Source organism: Oreochromis aureus, linkage group 16 (assembly GCF_013358895.1).
Source record: "Oreochromis aureus strain Israel breed Guangdong linkage group 16, ZZ_aureus, whole genome shotgun sequence".
Lineage (NCBI taxonomy): Eukaryota > Metazoa > Chordata > Actinopteri > Cichliformes > Cichlidae > Oreochromis > Oreochromis aureus.
The window spans coordinates 29,428,786-29,450,697 of record NC_052957.1 but is presented as its reverse complement, the minus strand read 5'-3'; the positions used below and the strand labels follow the sequence as shown (position 1 = coordinate 29,450,697).

At 39.0% G+C, this 21,912-nt stretch overlaps 1 protein-coding gene across 1 annotated transcript; it reads left to right on the top strand.

The window, feature by feature from the left end:
* Positions 1-14,938: 14,938 nt before the first annotated feature.
* LOC116312451 (piggyBac transposable element-derived protein 4-like) lies at positions 14,939-18,564 on the top strand. Its single transcript, XM_031729868.2, has 3 exons — positions 14,939-15,197; positions 16,162-16,278; positions 16,359-18,564. Exons 1-3 carry the CDS (start codon positions 15,031-15,033, stop codon positions 18,019-18,021), a joined length of 1,947 nt encoding a protein of 648 aa, XP_031585728.2. The 5' UTR covers positions 14,939-15,030; the 3' UTR covers positions 18,022-18,564.
* The last annotated feature ends 3,348 nt before the right edge of the window (positions 18,565-21,912 follow it).

Sequence of the window (21,912 nt, the reverse complement as noted above, 5' to 3'; positions counted from 1 at the left end):
TTTGATTTAATATAATGGATACAGACAGGGATTTTTATTCTGAGAAGACAAAAGTCTTGATTTGTCTTACAAAGCAGCCCTTTTCCTAAAAAATAAAATAAATATAACAAAGATCATTTTATTAACGCATAAAGTGACTCATTGAAAGGATCGGCTGTTTTCTCAACAGCCTCATCACTGCATAAAATTAACTGGAAACACAGAGAAACATCACATTTCTGCATGTTTCACCAACACTGACGTGGGATCTGATTTTTTCTTCCCCCCTCAACTTAGTGCAAGTTCAGTCATCACATTGAACAGTAATTACAAAAAAGTAAAAGCAAAGCACAAACTCTACAGTTCAGTCAGTTTTAGCTGAGATTCACTTTTAACATGATCAAAGTGAACTGAGGTCAGGTCTGCACAGGACTAACAGCAACAACACAAACTCTACAGTGCATGAATCGAAACACTTACATCATATAAATCATGTTACTGACAAAGTTATCAATTAAAACATTTCTTACACAGACACACATGCGTGACTGACCTGGTGGCAAACTTCATTTGTGGGCTTCAGATAATAATAAAACCTCTCCTGGCATCAGCTTTCAAACAGAGACATCCCTTCACATTAAGGCCAGTTCGTTTAGTGCAAACACAGAAATGCAAAGTCAGTCTTAAAATGAATGTAATGAGCTCCATTAGTCGGGGAAATGAGCCAGATTATTAACATCAATCACTAAACCAAGTTGTCTAATGTTAGATTGTATTTTCTTTAAGTGGTGAATTTTTTTTCTTTTTATTACTGACCGAAAATTATTTTGTACCCACACTACTAACTTAAATTTATGTGCAAGTCACACAGTTTCTTTGCAATTTTAATTTGCATCTCATTTCAAAACATTTTCAGGGCCTTCATGGTCACTTTGCCACTATTGGAGACATTTAGCATGCTCATGTGGTTATTTTGCATCTCTGTGTGGTGATTTTATACGTTTTTGTTTTCTATGGAAGGTCATTTTTGTGTCTTTATTGTTCTTCTCTCCTTACTGAACTGGTAGAATTGTGTCTCAACCTACTTAAGGTAATCAAAAATTTATTAATAATAAGTTTGTTAATAATTTTGTGTCTTTGTTTGTTTTTGCATAAATAAGAGCAAAACATTGCAGATTTATCGGAAAAGAAGGAGCGTATCATTATTTCAGACATTCATTCACTCTCCACCACAAAAAACAAACAAACAGAAACTCGCACTTTTTTCCTAAAGCATTGCTATTGTGGCTTCAGAGGTTGTTCTCAGTTGGCTCATGCAAAAGAGTTTAAATGAACCACAAATGTAGGAGCCCTTCTCACTCTGGGCCATAAAGTGAAAACAATCACTAATCCAACAAATGTATGAACTGCTGAGCGAAAGAGTGCCCGTCATTACAGAAACAAAGAGCCAAACATTATAATCTGAATTTAAACAGTAAAAGTGTTTCCATTACAGGCTTCATGATATTAAGCACCACTGGATTCCAGCCAGTTCCATCTTGGTTTAGCTCATTGCATCACCACCTAAGCCGGGAACTGTAAACAGGCCATTTGGCTTGTTTTGGCCAATAATTAACAGAAATAAGCAGTCATGTATTTTTAAGACCAATGGAACAAGGACAAATCCAGTCTTGGTTTTGAATTCAGAAGGAAATTTGAGAGCTTTGTGCTTTTGAAATGTCAGTGGACTCATTTGTGGAAACGTTGCTGGGTTTTGGCCCTGCTGAGGACACACAATGAAATGAAACCTGTGGGAAACATTTTTTGGATTTTACTTCTCAGTAAAGACCTTCAACCATTTAATCTCCAACCTCTCTATTAGCTCTAAGTGGCTGCAGCAGCAGCAGGCTTGACAATCTGAGTTGACTGACTATCAAAACAAAAAACCACCACATAATTCATTTGACTTTTACAACAAATAAATTCCTATACATTTGTGAGGTTGGAAAATAATTCTAGTAAAGTGAATGTACAGCATCGTCATCAGCAAAACTTCTACTTGCAGAAAGCAAAGGCCTCGACTGCAAACGCTTGAGCTCGTCATGCAGAGAGCAACAATCATCAACATTATCAATCTGCACTCCAACAAAGATCCATACCTACATCTGAACAGCTACATATCTTAAATAAGGATAAAATGACTCTTAGAAGAAAATGAGGTAATGAATTTAAGCTCAAGTGACGTGTCAGGAGGTGGCAGGGAAGTCCTTCCACCATATTCCTGTCCGGTCTCATATTTTTATTTACAGAAAGAGTTTTCAGCATAAAAGATCCTGCTTAAAAACTTTGAACAGTTACCTTCTGCTGCCACCAGAGGTCAGCAAACTGCACAGAGCCTCATGTTGTTTCAGAGGAAGAAGTTTGCAGGTAGTTTGCACCATTGTGGTTTTGTTGATCGACAGTCAGTTTGTCACAATCTTGAAATAAGTTTGAACCAGAAGAGATCAGCTAAAAAAATACAGATGTCCCGCTTTTATCACAACAGTGTAAAGAAAAAGGAATCTGATGAAGTACGATGATCCCAAAGCTGAAGTAAAGATGTGAAATTTAAGAAGAAACCAGAGTGAATCTATCTGAAAATAAACAAGTGTCCAGAACTAAAATGTGTTTTGTATGGAGGAATGATGCTGCAGATACTCTACATGCTGAAGTGAATTAACCATTTTCATGCACTTAAGTAACCAAATCACTGCAAGCAACCTGGTTCCAGCAGAAATCAGATAACATATTAAACATATATACAGTAACCTGGTTACTTAAACATTCAATGACGTGCTTAAAAAAATCTGTGGATACAATTTAAAGTGTACACAAAACAATATTACACTCTTACAACTTTTGATATGTCAGCTGACCATCTGAATAGCTAGCTGTAGCAACAACTGGTCAATTATTATAAAAGGGCTGACAAATTTTATTTCAAATCACATAAATGATTCATTATAAAATAACTTTAAAATTCTTAATCCTAAAATAATCTTAAATCACTGTTTATTAATCGACTAGTATATAAAACATACTGATCAAATGTCTCGTTTTGCACTAAACCCTGTGTGTGACAACATGAAAAATAAGCAGATCTTTGAATAAAAGATGCTAAAATCCGAAAATATTTGGCATTTTTTTCATTATTTTTTACATACAAAAACTTATTTCTATCATGCGAGACTTTTGTTTTGAAGAGTTTGTTATTATTATTAATAATAATAATAAATAATAATGATAAAGTGGTAATAATAGGTGTGTTGTAAGTACATATATGTATCATGGTCTTGATAATAAAAAAGAGGTATTAGTGCATTCTGAGTATATGTAATGTGAGTAATCCCTGCCTCACTGAAAAGGAAAAATTACACTGCTTATTTTTCATGTTCCATTGCTCTGCCATAAAAATGGTCCCTGTCGATCCAACTTGTTCTTTTTGCCAATAATTCGTCCACAAATAACAGTATTAGCTGCCACATAGCTGCTTTCCATGTTGATATCTGACAGAGTTTTGTCTCTGTGTGTCAGATAAATCTTGTTTAAATGAAAGCTGGCTATAACCTGATTACTTAAGTGCATGTAAACCTGGTGACAGATAACTGAATGGACCTTCCTTTAAAGAAAGGAACAGAAGAGGGGATGACGGGGGGAAGTGGGGAGGAAATAAGGAAGGAAGAAGGAAGTAATGAATAAAACAAAAAGGAGAAACATCTGCAGTCCAAGACCTCAGGCAACTATGGTATATAGTATGTATACACAACAGAATTTGAATGAAAACAACAGTTAAACACAAACACAAAACCCCTACAATTTTTTAAACTGTGATTTATAGAGATAATGAGAGGAGGGAGTAAAGAGATAAAAACAAAAAAAAAACATGACATGGCCTATCCCAGTCACTCCGTGTCATTAAATGTCTTTTAGCTAAAGAAAATGAAAGAGTCCCAAAAAGAGGCAACGGAAAAAGAAGTGGAAAAAGAATTCTGGGATGTGTAAAGAGTTATTACAACGATAATCTCTAGTTTAAAGTTGACCTCAGAGACATCGCATGGCTATGTAAACTATTGCTCACGTGTGCCCTCCTATCACAGCAACTTCTGCAATTTCATACTATAGGTTTGTCATTGACCCCAGCTCCTTTTCCCAGACTGTGGAGAACATTTTCCACGTGTCTTTTCTGATCAGATTAAGGCATTTACTGAAGATTTAAAGTGAACTCTAGTGCCTCCTGGTGACTGTAAGCAGGCGTGACGGTTTCATTCGTGTCTCAGGATGGCTTGGTGTAAGTGTCACAGAAATGGTTTATGTATAAAAGAGGTTAATAGTTGGTTCCAGCAGTTAAAATGTTCTTGCATGTCAATTTCTGTGGACCATATAGTGAAGGTATGTTTTATCTGGTGTATGAGGCATGTTTATCTTGGGACAAAAAAGCTCGAAAAAGTTTTTGTTGCACCGCTATTATCGCGAGGTTTGGGTGTGATCATATAGGCTGTGAGGCCACACCAAAGGATTTCAGTGAGCCATCTGCAGAAGTCTGGTTTTTCTACTATCTGTACAAGGTATTTGTTATAATTGTATTTTGTAATATTGTACAAATTTTCAATGTATGGTGTTCTAATTATTTTATATCTTAATTTAGAATGCACAAGACTTTAAGGTTATTTGACCTCTGAAATGGCAGGCAGTCACGAGGTAATCTTTGTTTGAAGCACATTAGTTACTTTGAACTGATTGAAGGGCCTAAAGCATGTGTTTATGTTTGTCGTTTCACTGCGTAAGCGCTTGTCTTGAAGAAGCTGTGTCTGTGTTTTCATTTCGGAGCTACACTTGGCACAGATGTATCTGGATGAAGACAAATTGCCATGTATAGGTGAGATGATGTGACACGTGTACTTTTCTGACTGGGGATGACATAGAAAATCCCTTGAGGTATAAAATAAAATTAAAAAATGTTTTCATGTCTCAGCTCCTGTAGAGGAGGGGAGGTGGAATCTGGAGGTTCACCAGACATAAAACGTGTATCCTCTCTGTCAGCCCAAAGATATGGAAGGTTAGCAGGTATTGGGTCTGAAGTGCAGATTAATGAAAAAAAAAAAAAGCACGGTAGCTACAATCAAGATTTTGTTTTGTGCCTGTGATATTGATTGTATAGTTTGTTTTGTCCTTCTCAGGAGCTCAAAGACTCAATTATTCGGCCTCCGAACACAGGCTGACTGACTGACCGAACCACCTTCTCCATAGGAAAACCTCAGCGTTGTTCTCTCCTAATTAACAGAATGAATTTGTCAAAGGAACGCCCTTTAAAGCTGCCCTCACAAAAACAAAACAAAGGACGTTTTTGGTCAGATGCTTAGATTTTCCAAGTCCAGAAGTAGAAAAAAAATATGAAGCTGCTGGAAAAGGTTTACAGTTTTGTATACTTCAGTTCAGTTATAAGGACATTTAAGGTTCAAAAGACCTGATGAATTCACCCGCAACATCTGAAGCGGGTGGTTGAGTTCATATTTTAATCACGAGTTTAAAGGCTGTAGGTTGCAGCCATTGCTCTAACACTGTATAAATGTAACAGGGCTCAGTGCTGGTTCTAATAGTCTGAGCTGCTTCAAGCTTTATTTGTGAAGAGCACTGCAGCTTACAAAACACATAGCTAGCTTGTACAGCTACGATGTAAAATTTTCACAAGCTAAGATGATCTTAAAATAACAGGGCTAGGTGCAGTGATGCTAGCATTAGCCATGTTAGGTTAGGTAGGCTGACCAACCGTCCTCTTTCCCCCGGACATGTCCACTTTTCACGTTCTGGCCGGGGCGTCCGGGGGGATTTTCGAGATGGATGAAAATGTCCGGGTTTTCCTATAGGCATACATAGGAATATGTGCAATATGTGCAACTTCGTCCCCGAACTGCTGCGTTGTAAGTGGTTGTTCCGCGCTCACAGACGGGACAGAGTGCGCAGCGGCGCACTGAAAGATGCCACAAGATGCCAAAGCGCAAGTGCATCTTTTCAGACAAACTGCAAAACAAATTTCCCTTGTACCATCCCTCGGAATAAATGGGAGGCGGAGTGCACTGTGTGCAGAGCTGGCAAATACGCTTATGTGTCTAACAAAGGTTTAAAAACGTATAAACAGCCCAGATAGCAAGACGACATTGAATCTATGTTGATTTTTCATCCGAACCGTGAATATATGGTCGGGTTGAAATGCCAATGTTGTAACAACATTGAAATACTGTGGTAAACCGACGGTCTTACTATAGAGACATTGTAACGATGTTGATTCACCGTTGTTTTTTTTGTCATTGATATTTGATCTATTTATAGTCGACCAGGTGACAACAACAACGTCGAGAAAACGTCTATTTATAGTTGACGATCATTCGGCTCGGTCACCATCAAAAACCATCGATTTGTAGTTGAGCATTAAATTGCATTGCAACTGATCGGGTATAAAGTACCCAGAGAAAGTAGATTTATTGTTCATTTGTTATCAATGACTTGGTCTAGTTCACCAGCTTTAAAAAAATCGTGTCTACGTGCAATTTATGTATAGTTGACCGGGAAATTAAAGCAGCGATCACTTGACTATTCCGCAGCACCCCTCTCACATTGGTACATCCCCCAGGTATTCATTGTCTTCTACAGTAGAGCGGGACATTTGATTTACTCTCAGCAGAATTGACCGGAGAAGGCATCAGTTCATGCACTGCACTGGCCTGCACCACGATTAGTATAAGGTAAGAATGAATGATTTTTTCCCTACTCGTTATTTCCATGCAAGATTTGAATAACAGTAAAAACTGGTTAATGTTGTACATTAACGAGTTTTTACTGTTATTACGTTAACTCCACAAAATGTGGGAGCCCCAAATTGTGTCTACTTCTTGCAATCCGGCAACAAATAAATTGCACTGCGAGTAAAAGTATATCAACAAAGAAAACATTTTTGTTTCATAATTTCTTCGTTATATTCCCTTACAAAGCTAGCTTTAACGCTTCGAGGTTTCCTTTGTTCTTGCCGTCGCCTCAGCGCTTGACCCAGACTTTCGCTCTGTAGTTGCTTAGTACTACAAAAAATTCTAAATCTGTGATATATGATTGATAAACGTAAAGTTAACTGTATAAACGTGTTCAATGACTTTGTTACTTTGATGATTGAGAGCACTCGCTTCAGTTCGCACACGAAAAAACTTTAGACTCAGTTTGAATGCTCAAAGCGGCATGCCCACGTGACTGTACGTTTAACGGTCACCTAACTTTACGTTGCACGCGTACATGACTTTCCGTTTGTGCCTTGAATAATGAATAAGGCTACGTCCGTACCAGCGTATTTTTGAAACCGCTGATTTTTCATGCGTTTGCACCTTTTGTCCACACGTAACGTATGTCTGGCCGTACATTGTGTTTGTATTTCCAGGCACATTTCACGAAGCAGAACGCAGTCTTCAGAGATATCCACGTGAACGCTGTGATACTGACCTTCAGTCCGAAGAAGAAACCCAGACCAGTCTTAAAAGAAAGCACAAGTAAAACCTTTTTATTTGCAAACATATCTTTGATTGTTAAGAATTTATAATCTTGTCTTTTGTACATATCTGTGGTGCTTGCATACTGCAATATCACCATAATATAGTCCAAAAAGTGGAAGTTTGTAAACTTTTTAAAATGCAAAGCCGTGTACACTTGTGCACTTCAAAAATTCATTGTATACTGTACCTTCTTGCACGTCTCTGTTTCCTGTGTGTGTTGTTAGAAATCAAACTAACTTTAGGAAACAATATGCCAAAAGCATATTTACAATTACTTAAGACCGTTTTAATTTCTTTTTCTTTAGACCAAATGCCCTGTGTACATATACGGACTCAGAGGATGAGCAGCCTACAAAAACGGTTTCCCCAGGCCCTTCGAGTGAAAATACCAGGTAATAAAATACTGTCTAGTGTCTGTGTACATTAGAATCTGTGTCTGACAGGAGGAAACTTTTTGACAAGTTGTCTGTATTCTTAAATACTTAAAAATTATCTTTTCTAAACAGCCCTCATCACTCCGCAGTCTGCCCCCAGCCCACTGATAGCAACCATCATAATGCCCCACCCAGCTTCGGCACCTTTCGCCACTCTGGCACAAACCGACACAGCTTTGCGATCTCGCCAGCATGCAGTCTGATGTCTTCCCTATAGATGGTATGCTTTTAAAAAGCTTTTAAAGCTGCATCACAATGTCATTGTACTCTTATCTAAAAAAAAAACCCAATTTATACTCCTGAATGTCATCTTGTTGTGATTTTTTTTTTTCTTTTTTCTGTAGATTCCAGAGACTCTGTGAGGCCACTATTACAAGGCAAGTTTGAAAATCTTGGAATTTCACAGTTTACATGGTATAACAAATATATGTGACAGGCAAAAACTAGTAAACACTTTTAGCAGTTACAAGAACTAACACATGAATATCCAACAAAAGGGAATAGAAATACATTGTACTGCCAATACTTTGGTTTATTCTTTGTATGACTTGAAAATCAGGCTTTAGGGAAAACTAAATGACATGTTTCTATCATCAATTACATGAAGTAAACACACAAGCACTTGCATACACATTTAAGACATGAGACACGCTAATTCCATCTCATAAAATGTGTCTATAGGTGAGACGCTGCGTTGATTGGTGCTGCTGGACCACACTGGGAGGTGAGAGTCCGCCGTGTAATGGTTTATGCCATTACAAAGGAGCTGGCCTCTGTACTCAACTGGGCAGGGAAAAAAAACCAAGGACCAGACAAAGCAAAAAGGGCATTTAAAGAGACAGCGCTGTGCAGATGCATATTTGGTAAGTTTTAACATTTATTGTAGTTTATGAACCTAAAAGTGAACAATAAAGGGATCAATTGATGTGCTGGGTGCGTTTCACATTTCCTATGTCTGGTTTTTGCTATATTACTTTGTCTTTCTTAATAGCAAGACTTTCATGTCGGTTAATCTGGAGATGGAGTCTTTGGTCTTCAACTTGTTTTGTCCTCGGGTTGTACACTTTGTACAGCCCGAGGACCCCATGTTTTTTTTTTTTTAAAGGATACACGGCACACCATGCTAAGACATATCACATTTTCAGCTTATAGCTCTTTGGGAATCAAATGCGGCAGTTTGCTGATTTCCGCCTGGTGACTTTCATGTTTGTCAGCCTAGGAGTTTACATACTTTCTCCCTGCTGAAGACAATTAACAAGAGCTTATTCATGTGCTCTAATTCCCTTTTTTGTCTTTGTTTTTTGTGTGTGTGTCTATTTTTGTCCTAGATGGCCTGGCGCAGCAGGTGAGGGCGAACTCTATGTCTGAGTTGGTCTTTACTCAAGCAGTCCAGAAATGGCTCAGATATGCTCCAGATCTGGTGGCGCGCGCAGGACGCACATCATCCATCCCCATCCTGGAGTAAATAATAAAAAGTGATGTGAAACATAGAAATGTAAATAGGAAACTTTGTCTTTTAATAAAGTATTTTGCAAATGATACATGTCTATTGACCTTTTTGTTTTTTTTCGTCAAAAGCAACTGCGTTGAAAGAGGTGGAAAATCAATACCATAGCTCAACAGTGTTTCAATATCAGAATCTGACATTGTTTCAATGTCAACAGTGTTAGAAAATATAACGTCAAATCAATGTCAGGTTTCAACATTGACTCAACATCAAAACCTGATGTTGTTTCAACGTTAAAATGGGTGCAAGAGTGACGTTGGTCAACGTCACACTTCAACGCTGCTTCAATGACGTCGCCTGATATTGACTCAACATTGTTTCAATGTTTCCTTGCTATCTGGGAGGGGTGCATATAAGTGGTCCGCAGGTGCGCATTCACTGTCAAAATAAAAAAAAACGCGCAGCAGATAAGAAGTTGCAACGCGCGTTTGCGTACATATAAAAGGCACTGTTTTTGTCCGCTAGAGTGGGACTTTCACGGCATATTCTGCACCAAGTCTCTGTGCGTTCATCATTTGTTTGAAGCCAGCTCACCTCCTGCAACCACTTTTCCGAGAGTACGCGCTTCTTTTGCGGTTCGGACTCCTGACATTTCTTTGGAGATGGAGGAACACCAAAGTAATTGCTTAAAGGAGCTTGCTTCTGCGACATCTTTAAGAGTTTTAAACAAATGTCTGTCCTCCTCCAGAAAATCATATGTACGCTAATGCGCGTTGCAACTTCTTATCTGGTGCGCGTCTTTTATTTTGACAGCGAATGCGCACCTGCGGACCACTCATGTGCGTCCTGCATATAAAGGCTGTGCGAGGCGAAAATTCATCTAGTAAGTTGACTGAGTTCTTTGTTACACCTGGGAAAAACGAGGATGTTGTTGTATCTGCAGCAGAAGGTGCACTGGCATTTCATACTATGAAGGGTCACAATAGCTACAGACCCATGGATTGCACTTGTGTGTTGCTAAAAAAAAAAAGAAGCATTTCCAGACTTTAACAAAGCAAAAAAAAGTGCCCACACCAAGACTGAAGCTATTGTAAATGGTGTCATAGTGCTACATTCAGTTGAAGTCAGTCTTTGAGCTCTTAATAAAATCCAGTACTGTGGCATTTCTCAGACTTAAGTAACCATGGAACAGAGAATATATTCTCAACCATACTTTGACTGGAAGAATGGTGGCGTGCAAAAATATTTAATTGAGGTTAGAAACGCGAAATGAGACAGCAGAAACCATTGCACAATACCTCACTGGTACCTCACTGGTCATTTTTCTTATACAAATGAGGCATTATTTCTGTAACGTTATTTAATTCTAGAGGTTTTTAAATTATTTTTTTGCACTTGTTGATTTGTAAAAGCCTATAAGACATTTTTATTTCACCATTCATTTACCGCACAGAGAAGGCATTATTTAAGTATGTTAAATTCTTCTTTAAGCAAACAGTATTAATAAAATTCTTCATGACTGAGCCAAGTGTCCTCTTTTTTGGAAATCAAAATATGGTCACCCTAATGTTAGGACATTGTCAACAGGTGGTCAGACTGAGTAAACAGACACACACTCAGAGGTTTTTCTGTTTCACTGCAGGGTCCCTTCATTCTTCACATATCTGTGTCGGGCAGAGTGTAAATCCCGAGGCTGAACGGCCTTTGTACAAGCACACACGCTTCTTAGCTTTGCAAAGCTATGAGCACAAACAGCAGCATAGAAAAATCCAGGCAGCCAGCCTGTGTCTGTCCAACTAATCAGAGCTCCTTACATCCCACGGTGTGGCTAATTTGCATTGCAGCAGGATTATTAAAATGAAGTCGCTAATCCAATAGTTAATCCGTGAGCAAAAAGGAAAGGGAACTGGATTTTGAAATGAGGAAAGGACTCGTCATATTAAATTGTGTTTTTAAAAACATTTTGAAAATCAGTTTTTTAATTTGTAATTCAAAAATGAATTTACAAATGCAGAATTTATTCTAAAATTCATTATTAAAGCACAGAATACTTTATTTCGATGCACATGGCTCTTGTGGTGAGGCGGAGCAGTGTTGAGGGATGTCTCCTGAGGTCCACTGTCATCTCTACAGTCTTAAGCGTGTTCAGCTCCAGGTTGTGCTGACTGCACCAGAGTACCAGCCGCACAACAGCTGGTATGCAGACTCATCACCATCCTCAATGAGGCCAATGACGGTGGTGTCATCTGCAAACTCTTTAGCCTACAGCCCTTCCAGTAATGATGGTCTTCCAGTAATTACCAGTGTATGCTCATTATCAGCAGGTTCACTGTCAAAAGGCTCATTGTCAAACATGACGTGTATGGTATCGAGGTGTTTGGCAGCTTAAATATGTGTTTTGCGACAGTAACACTGGGCATTAACTCTTTTTGTGCTCTGCAAAGTAAAAAGGAAACTGCCTGTTATTCCACAGAGCACACCAGAAAGTCCTCAAATAATGGGAACGAGTTCTTCCCCAGAGCCCCTTTCACAGCTGTCAAGCACCTCTACCTAAAACAAAATATCTATGGTGAAGCAAGAAGGTGAGGACAAAGAGGATTTAATGGCAGCCTCTGATAGAAAGGCCGATGTGAGCACGGACAAAAATGTAGAAAATAATGATCTGCTGGGGGCTTCCCATTATGCATGATGGTTGAGAAATGTTTCCTCTTCATTATTGTAGGGTCTTTCCTTACCGTATAAAGTGTCTTGTGGTGACTGTTGTTGTATTTATATAGGTAACATTTAATTATCTGAAGAGTGCTTCAAAGAAAGTAACTTCAAGATATATTATGTTCAGAACTTTAAAGTCACTTCAACTTTATCTTAACTCAGGTCTTCACATCTCAATGCAATATGCCCAGTGGTGACGCTTTACAGCTTGAAAAATGATCAGTGTGTTTAAGCTGACTTCGACAGTAACATAAATTAACCTAAATTAAACCTAATTTAGGTTAATTCAGTGGTTCCCAAACTTTTTTTGCTAGGCCCCCCTTTGTTTTACAAGAAAAATGTTCGCCCCCCGCGCGTGCGCGCGCACATCCTCCAACCACACTCCATTGCGGTTTATTTCACACCTCAAACATTTAGTAAACAATTAAGCAAATACAAGTAAACTGCAATAAATTACAGGTAATGAACTACTAACTCTTTTACGCTACGTCCACACCTACACGGGTATTTTTGAAAATGCAGCTGTTTCGTCCACGTAAACGGCGTTTCGAATCACCGAAAACTGAGATTTTTTTAAAACTCCTTTTTTGCGTTTACGTGTGGACGAGGATTACAGAGTTCGTCACGCAACGTCAAAGGTATGTGCCTTTTTTCACGTCATGTTGTGCGCCAAGTTATTGTTTACATGAGATGAACTGCAGAATGGCAGATAGAGACGAAATACTGTTACTGTTAATCTGACTATCTGCAGGTTTTACACGCAGTTACTGTCCCTCCATTTAGAAAGGCAGAGGCCTCACAGTGTGATTATTTTACATGTAGTTGTTTTTTTCCTGTGCAATAATATTTAACATTGCTATCAATACATTTTTCAAAAAATGCCTCTCTGTGCAAAATGGGTTCAAAAACAAACAACTGTGGGACACTGTTTGTCCGTGATTTGAACCGGGGGACAAATCGTGGCAGGATCAGCCTGATATTATTTGTATCCCACTGTAACTTTACTGTATAAAGAGCTAACATGTCCAAAATGTCAGGAGTAGTTAGTCATTATGAGAAGTGTTTGTGAACTAAAAATCAAGAATGTGGGATACTGTTTGTCCGTGATTTGAAGAGGCCAGCGCTGCTCCCGATGAAGGGAAAACCAATTCTGCAGGGGAGACCTACCTCGGCACTTGTGCAGGTGAAACCAAAGGGAAGATATGCTTCACCATATTTTCTGGTCTTTGGCTTAGAATGAAGTTGGTTTGGAAACATATTCAGCTATGCTTCATCTCCTGCTTTGCGTTTGTGTGGGCGCCGCGTGCCAGCAGTGTCCAGCGTCCCCCCCCCCCTCCTGCAATGGCTCTGCGCCCCCCCTAGGGGGCGGGCCCCACACTTTGGGAAGGTCTGGGTTAATTTAATTTAACCTCAATTAAACAACATAAATTAGCCATAAATTGGCAGACTGATTCTGGGCCCCTGGCCTTATGTGTGACACCAATGTTATTTAGGCTTGGATACATGCACCTCTGCCTACATGATACCCATACAGCAGGTTTTGTTGTCGCTTTGTCGCTTTGCACACACAAAAAAAATGAAAACTAAAAAAAGACTTGTGAATAATACCAGAGATGAGTAGTAATGTGTGAAAAGTAACGTGTTACTGTAATCCAATTGCTTTTTTCAAGTAACAAGTAAAGTAAGGGATTACAATTGCAAAAAAGTAATTAGATTACTGTTACTTTCCCATAAGCACGGTGCATTACTGCATTACTAAACTTTGATTTTGTTTGTGAGACTGTCTCATGACAATGACGTACGAGTGTGCAACATCCCTGACAGCAACAAATGTGTGTAGATCAACAATCGATAATATGGAGTGCGGAGCGAGTACGACCATGCAGCGTTTAAAGCTTGGAAGTAATGGCATTACTTTGAGTTTGATTCCATAAAAAGTGACAAAAAATTACATTGCACGCTGGGACGGAAATTTGAAATTCTAAGAGAAACCCTGGATCCCCTCAGTGACATGACTACAGCACCAGGCAAACCTCCACCGGCCCCATTACTGCTAAACAGGTGAAAACTGAATCTTTAATTTTATTTATTTTTTGCTCTGTTTTCCTTGAAAGAGTGAGTGTAAACACAAAAAATTATTTTATTTTATTTTATACGCTGGTATATGCAGAAAATAGGTTTAAATGTTATAATTTCTTCAAGTCAGAGCATATAATTTAATTTTTGCTTGATGCAATGTGCATGAAGTTAAAAGATTAAAACTAATAAAACAAGTTTTAAAAAGAGACTTTTTCATTTGTTTACCTTTTACATGATGATATCATTTTATATTGCTTTATAACATATTCAAGTTGTGTATCATGTTATAAAGTAACTAATTACTTTTGAAAATAAGTAATCAGTAAAATAACTGGATTACTTTCTTGGAGATGTAATCAGTAATTAGTAACTAATTACTATTTTCAAGTAACTTGATTAACACATAACACATTTCATTATTTACAGACAGTGGATAACACTTTATAGGGAGAGATCAGCTGAGAGTATCGCCATACGGGCGAAAGCCTTGTCCTTTGAATGGGCTCCATGAAAACAACCTTCTCTTTGTCACACACGCAAAATTGTGAAATTCCAACACAAACACGCTTTCGGCTCATAAAACACTTCAATTACTTCCTGAACCAGCGAGGCGTCAGACGTAACCAGTGACGTCACTTGCGCGTGGAGGAGGTAGTTGGATTTCAGCACAGGACGTCCCGCCACTGCAGATCGACCAATAGGAGCCGGAGTTGCTATCCCGACTAATTTAAAGTTGCAGGAAGACTACCAATGTTTACACGCGATACGCATTACACGCCTGTCCTGCGTTGTGCGCGCTGTTGTCGTGCCGCACGTTTTACTTGCAGAAATGGCCTCCGAAAACAAATCGTGCAAGACAGAGGAGCTGCTGGAGATTTCGAAAGACAGTGAGGTAGAGTTGTGTGTTGAAGATTCTTCATCAGATGACGAGGATCTCATCCAGGTAGACAAAGAAAATGGCAGCGATTCGAGCTACGAAATACTACTGCCCCAAAGGTATGCAGTCTCAGTTTTATTGGTGAATACTTTTTATCTTTTGTCTTGTTGCATGCTCAGTCATCCAGTAAGGAAATCCCAGAAAGTGGATTCTGTTCATTTGGACGTCGCGTTTTCAGCGGGAGAAAAGTTTCATTACTCATCCAAGTGAGTCGAATTGAATTTCCCCAACCTTATCAACAGTACATTTGATAATGGCTGAAACAATGCGCTGTGAGGTCAGGTTCGTGATCATTAATATGCAAATTGTCAGGACCATTGATCAATAATCTTGAGTACAATTCACAGAGAACTGAGGAAAGGCTGCAAACACTGGAAGTGAAAGAGGCTAATTGCACCCACATTATAATCAATCTTGTCGCTTTTGGTCAATTAAACTATTTTTATGGAACTGATGTCATATTTCTTACAATTTCTGCTTCTCTCTTGGCAAGATCTCTCTTGGAAACATATTTTCCATGTCAGTAACAACCAAATAATTAAAAGGTGTATATAAAAGTCACTTGAGCAAATATTGTTTGTGCCTTCTAGTTTGTGATACGAATCTTCTTTCTCACTCCTAATGACTTGATAGCATTCATGAGAGAGATGTTTGACCTGTTGTTGGCAGATCATAGGTCAACAATTCATTTATAATAGTTTAAATTCCCACAATCATTTTTTGGCAAATACCGGAAATCCGTTTTTGGCACAACACCGTTATAGCACAAGAAGCAGACGTTGTCCACTGATCAATGGTCGTGATAATTTGCATGTTAGTGATCATGAAACTGACTTCACGGCCCATTGTTGGGCAGTGGTGCTAGTTTCATGGTCATTATCTATGTTGTATTGTTGATAAGGTGGAGAAATTCAGCTGAGACTGAAGAAGTCTTTAAGATGAGTAGTGAACGTTTCTCCCACTGAAAACTCCACATCTAGAAGAATCTAATCAACTTTTTGAACTTCATGTTTGTTTTATTAGTGATGATGAAGACTATGAGCCCCCAAGTCCCTCATCCCCTGCACAGCCATCAGAGCCAGATCATTGCCAAGCCACACAATCTACCTCAGCTCCGGCTGTCCCCCAGTTGCCTGAAAGGTATGTAATCTCAATTTTACTAGTTCTTATAAAGTTATGTTTTTCATAGATTTTGAATAAGTATTCTTTATTTACCACAGCAGCAACAATGATGACTATGAACAACCTCTGCAAAGCCCAGCCAAAAGAAAAGCTAAATCGAAGCCTGCTAGGTCTAAGTCTCGGAAGAGTGGGCCTCCTGAACAGGAAGAAATGTGGCGTAACGAAAAGGTGGAGGACAGAAATCCTGAACCCTTCAAGTTTATGCCCTCCAGGGAACCTGGTCCTACATTTAACAAGACGGCATCATGGTCTCCACTTTCGCTCTTCCAGCTTTTCTTTAGTGTACCTGTTGTACAGACAATCATTCAAAATACCAATGCCAATGCTGCAAGAAGGAAGGCAGCTGGCATAAAGTTTCAATGGACTGATCTGACAGTGAAAGACTTTTACATCTTCTTGGCTATTATTGTTTTCACAGGCCTTGTAAGTATACACCACAGAGCTGACTACTGGAAAAGGGAATGGCCATACAATTTTCACTTCCCCCAGGAATATATGTCCAGGAACCGTTTTGAGGCCATCATGTGGTCATTGCACCTCTCCAACCTGAAAGACGACGAGGAAAACCAAAAGAAAAGAAACACCCCGCAGTATGATCGGCTTTTCAAAATCAAGCCGCTCTACGACCAAATCGTGAATGCCTGCAAAGCAAATTTCCAGCCTTATGAAAACATCTGCATGGATGAGAGGATGGTGGCATCTAAAGCTAGAATTGGCGTCAAGCAGTATATGAAGGCGAAGCCCACAAAGTGGGGATACAAGCTGTTTGTTCTTGCTGATTCAGCATCGGGTTACACTTGGAACTTTTTTGTGTACACAGGGAAGAGTGAAAGCAGCATAAGCCATGGTCTGAGCTACTCAGCCGTTTTAGATCTTCTGCCATTTCCTTTGCTTGGTCAGGGCTACACTTTATATTTGGATAATTTTTATACCAGCTCTGCACTCCTCCAACATCTGCATAAGAATCGCTTTGGCTGCTGTGGAACCATTAAAAAAACCCAGAGTGATTTTCCCCGCACAGAAAAAAATGACTTCCCTAAAAGAGCTGAGAGGGGAGATATGCGCTGGATTAGAAAAGATGAAGTGCTCTTTGTCAAGTGGATTAACACTCGGGAGATAACGATGTGCTCCACAGTGCACAGGGCCTTCAGTGGAAAGACTGTGCAGCGTAGAGTGAAGGAGGCTGGGGTGTGGTCGGCAAAGCAAATACCTGTTCCTGATGCAGTGCTGGATTATAATAAGAACATGCGTGGTGTTGATTTATCTGATGTTCTCATTCGTTATTACAGTGTTCAACAAAAAACAAAGAAGTGGTATAAGACTTTTTTTTATCACTTCATGGACATTGCCATTGTGAACAGTTTTATTTTGCACAAGGAGATATGCAGGAGCCAGGGTCGGGAGCCAGTAACTCAGAAAAAGTTCTGGGAGCACCTTGCTGCGGAAATGCTGTCTTTTGCTGTAGGCTCAGCACCAGCAGCACCATCGCCCACACTCACATGCATGCCACGTTATTACAGCAGCGATGCTACACAATCCAGGAGGTACTGCAGGAGGTGCCTGGATGCTGGCATCCCAAGGGTGAAAACACCTATTTATTGTAGGGCTTGCAATGTCCCCCTGTGCCTCACGTCCAAAAAAAACTGTTTTGAGCACTGGCATAAGCTGCAGGAATATTTATCAAGTGTAAATGTGCACTGATGGCTTGCTTCCCCTCTTGTAATGAAACCTGGAATTTCAAGAAATACTAAATCATTTTGGGGATGTTATTATTATTATTTTTATCAAGAACCTCCCCTAATGTCAACTTTTGCCCATGTATTAAAGAACAATATGAGCAGAGAAAAATCCCTGTAACGGGCACCATATGCACCTGAAACAGATCAGATTTACTGAATGCATCTGATTTGGAGTTCTACACAAAGTGTTTTGCCATTTCTAGTAGCCCGAGTATAGTTTTAGACCCACTGCAACATTCATAACATTCAAGTTCAGGCTTCAGAGTTCAACGCTGGTGATGAAATCTTTTCCTGGAGGATGCCTATGTCCATGTACTCAGTGTAATGCAGTGCAGATTTGTTTGACAATGGAAGTTCTGTGGGTGGCCCAAGTTAAAATGTTCTTTTGTCATCCAGCACTATAAATCTTTCATGAATAAAACCATTGAACAGAGTTGCAAAGAATTGTATTCAATTGAATAAATAAACAGATCATTTCTACTAAAGCACACAGTTTATTTTGTATCAATATGTCATCGATACACTTTTTAAAATTTCTTTTAGCCTGAGATGAAAATGCTCAACTGGGGATAAGAAATGCCCATAACAGGTCTTCATTCCTAGTGTGAAGTTTGAGTCTTGGATTTCCCCAGGAAATCTCTAAACGCCTAATAAATCAGAATAAAGGTTTGGTCTGTCTAATAATTGCTCCTCTTTGGGTCATGGGCCTTATAGGCCAGTAACTAGTGAACTTAAATACAACACCCAGAATTGGATCACAAAGAATAAAGTCTTTATTATACACTTAGGAGAATCAGTCCAGAATTGCATAGAGCTGTGGAAAAGTATACCTCAAGACGGTCAATCCAGCACTCTCACAGGAGTTTTAATATTTTATGTTTTTATACACTGTCAACCTACAGTGCTGGGCTGTGGGCTGAAGTCAGATTCGTATTTAACTTGATTAGGATATGTATTAAATTTATACCCTTAATATATATCCTGAAAAGCCTATAAATGGATGTCCTTATACTGGCATTACAAGGCTCCTTCTTGCTACAGGCCTCAATCATTGCATTCTTTTATTTTTAATTGAGTAGCAAAATCTGGCATTCTCCCTGGCATCCCTCATCCTCCACAGCTAACCAGGCTGTCAGTAGTGGCTCTTATACAAGATACCTACATTAGCTGATCTGTGCCATGCCTGAGCAGAGCAGTTTTCACTAAAAAAAGTTCATTTTTTCTGTTCTTGCTGTATACTGTACTATATTCAGCTACAGTAGAAGTGATTCAGATGAACTCAGTCATGGTATGCACCTGATGTAACGGCTAAATGTAACGACGCACGTTGAGTAGGTGAAAGGATGGTTCCACAGTGTGCGGCATCAACTGTCAAACATGGAGGAGGAAGCGTGATGGTCTGGGGATGTTTTGCTTGGATCCAGGGTCGGTGACTTGTACAGAGGGAGAGACACCCTAATACACCATTCTGCAGCGCCATGCAATACCCTCTGAGTTGCGCTTAGTTGGTCAGGGGTTCATTCTGCTGCAAGATAACGACCAAAAACATAAGTCCAAGCTATGTCGGAACTACCTCAGAAAAAAAGAACAAGATAGTAAGCTTGAAAACATGGAGTGGCCAGCGCAGTCTCCAGACTTAAATCCCATTGAGCTGGTTTGGGATGAAATGGACAGAAGAGTGAAAAACTCGCTGGGCTTTCCCAGTGGCCAATCACTTGGAAGTGAAAGAGCACATCGCACAAACCAAATGGGTGCGAAAAGCCCAGATCTATTGTCATGAAGTTTTACCCCTTAGGCTTATGAAAACACGCTAGTTAAGGGTGTGATTGGTAAATTTTACAAGGAAGCCTCACTCTATGCAGTATGTTAAACAAAGATGGGAAAAGGAAGGAAACATTTCAATATGAAATTGAATATGAAACTTCAGTATTTTTTTCTGCTACTAAAAAAATGCTATATTTAACATTGTGTTTTCTTTGGACCAAAATCTTCTTGTTTGTAAAATGACAATTTGTCTGATGGTCTCAGTAAAGGTTTTTTCATGGATGAAAGAAAATCTGCTGGACTGTAATCCCCTACTTTACCTCTAGGAGGCAGCAAAACTATTAAAATTAGTTTCTGCTGCTGTTATTCTAGCAAGTCTTATGATTTACTTATTTAACTGGTTCCTTCTGAATTTTTCTTATACAGCATGATGTTCACTTGATTTCTGCTTCAGTATAATGAAGAACAATCACAAGGACTTCATGAGAATAAAGAATTTAACTGGGAAAGAAATCAAATGTATGCAGTCAGTATGTAGTGATGATTCTTCTTCATAGCTGCTTCTTCATAAAACCCTCTACAGCTCTCTGGTGGTCATCCATTCTTGCCTTATCAGTGCTCCAAGCTGATCACAGGCTGTTCACTTGCTTCTTAAGGACTGACTGACTAGATTAAGATTTGGGGAGTTTCCTGGCTGTAGAATGTTAATTTGATGACCACCAAATCACTTAGTTATAACTTCTGTCTTGTGACATGTTGCTCCATCATACTGGAAAATAGACAGATTGCCACTAAATTCCTTCTGGATCATTGAAAGACCTTTTGCACCATTCTTTGTTTATGACAGTGTTTTGGGGCAGAATTGTGAATGTGCACAATCCCATGGATGAGAAGAAACCACATACCTAGATAACCTCAGGATGCTTCACCATTGGCACAACTCATGGTAGCATTTACCTTTCCTCTTTCGGACTATCAATTTTTTAGAAGTCCCTAACAGTCAGAAAGGGGCATCATCAGAGAAAATAACCTTTGACCAATCTTCTACTGTCCAGTCCTTGTAGTTTATGCAGAATTTCAGTCTTTCCTTGATGTTTTTCTTGGAGAGAAATGGCTTCAAGCACCTTCTATTTTATAGAGAAGTCTGTGCTCTCAACTGATTGATGCGTGACATCAGTTGACTCACACTTTCTCTTGTGCTATGAGAGGATACGTTGAAACGATGATACTCATTGTTTAATGTTAGGACCAAATTGTCATTGGATTTTTCAGATGAAGTTTACTTTTACAGCAATGGAGCTGTTTACAGTTCATGAATATACTTTTGATCACCCTGCATTAACCTTTGGCAACAAGTATAAGACATAATTGTTATGAGATGCACCACACATACTATATGCAATATGACTATAAAACACACACAAAAAAGTTTCTTTTCCATGTGACATGTGACATGGAAAATAAACATCAATACAAATGTCTTTATACACAATGAAATTACACAAATTTTTATAGAAATTTGCTGTAATTGCTACTTTGTCCTGTATAAAAATCTTGAGGCACATTATATTTTGCTAGGAAAATGAGAAATTGGTAAATTGATTTGAAACATATATGGACTCCATAGTAAATAAGGTGTTTGTGCAGTTCTAACAACATTTACTTTTATTCTTCAGTCCTTGAACTTAGGCAAGCTTTCTTGCCATTTCTTTAAGCAGTCTTCAGGAATAGTTCTTAAATCTCTTCTGTGGATGCTGACTGTCTTATTCCATCAATCCTGTCAATACGATCCCACACTGCTTTATTAATGTGGAGGCTAGGCGTTACATTGTGTGTTTTTCACTTTTCTGTGTCAACTTTTCTTGTTGGATGAAACACACTATGTTGTCTCTATTCCTGAAGACTACTACTTACAAGAAGGCTTGCCCAGTCTTTCCAGTATACTGCATGTAGATTTACGAGTTATCTTTTGCTCACAGTGTTCTAAGACAGTCTCTATAAGTGTTCTGGGCTTGTAGTCTATCTAGTTAAAAAAAATCCCTTGTCTGTACTAGTGTTTGACCCCTTAGCAAAGGTAAATAAAATTCAC

Bases quoted from the DNA above. Each gene is read 5' to 3' on its own strand.
- LOC116312451 (XM_031729868.2), top strand. From the start codon at position 15,031: ATGGCCTCCGAAAACAAATCGTGCAAGACAGAGGAGCTGCTGGAGATT. The intron at 15,198-16,161 runs GTATGCAGTCTC...TTGTTTTATTAG, and splicing joins GAAATACTACTGCCCCAAAG to TGATGATGAAGACTATGAGC. The intron at 16,279-16,358 runs GTATGTAATCTC...TATTTACCACAG, and splicing joins GTCCCCCAGTTGCCTGAAAG to CAGCAACAATGATGACTATG.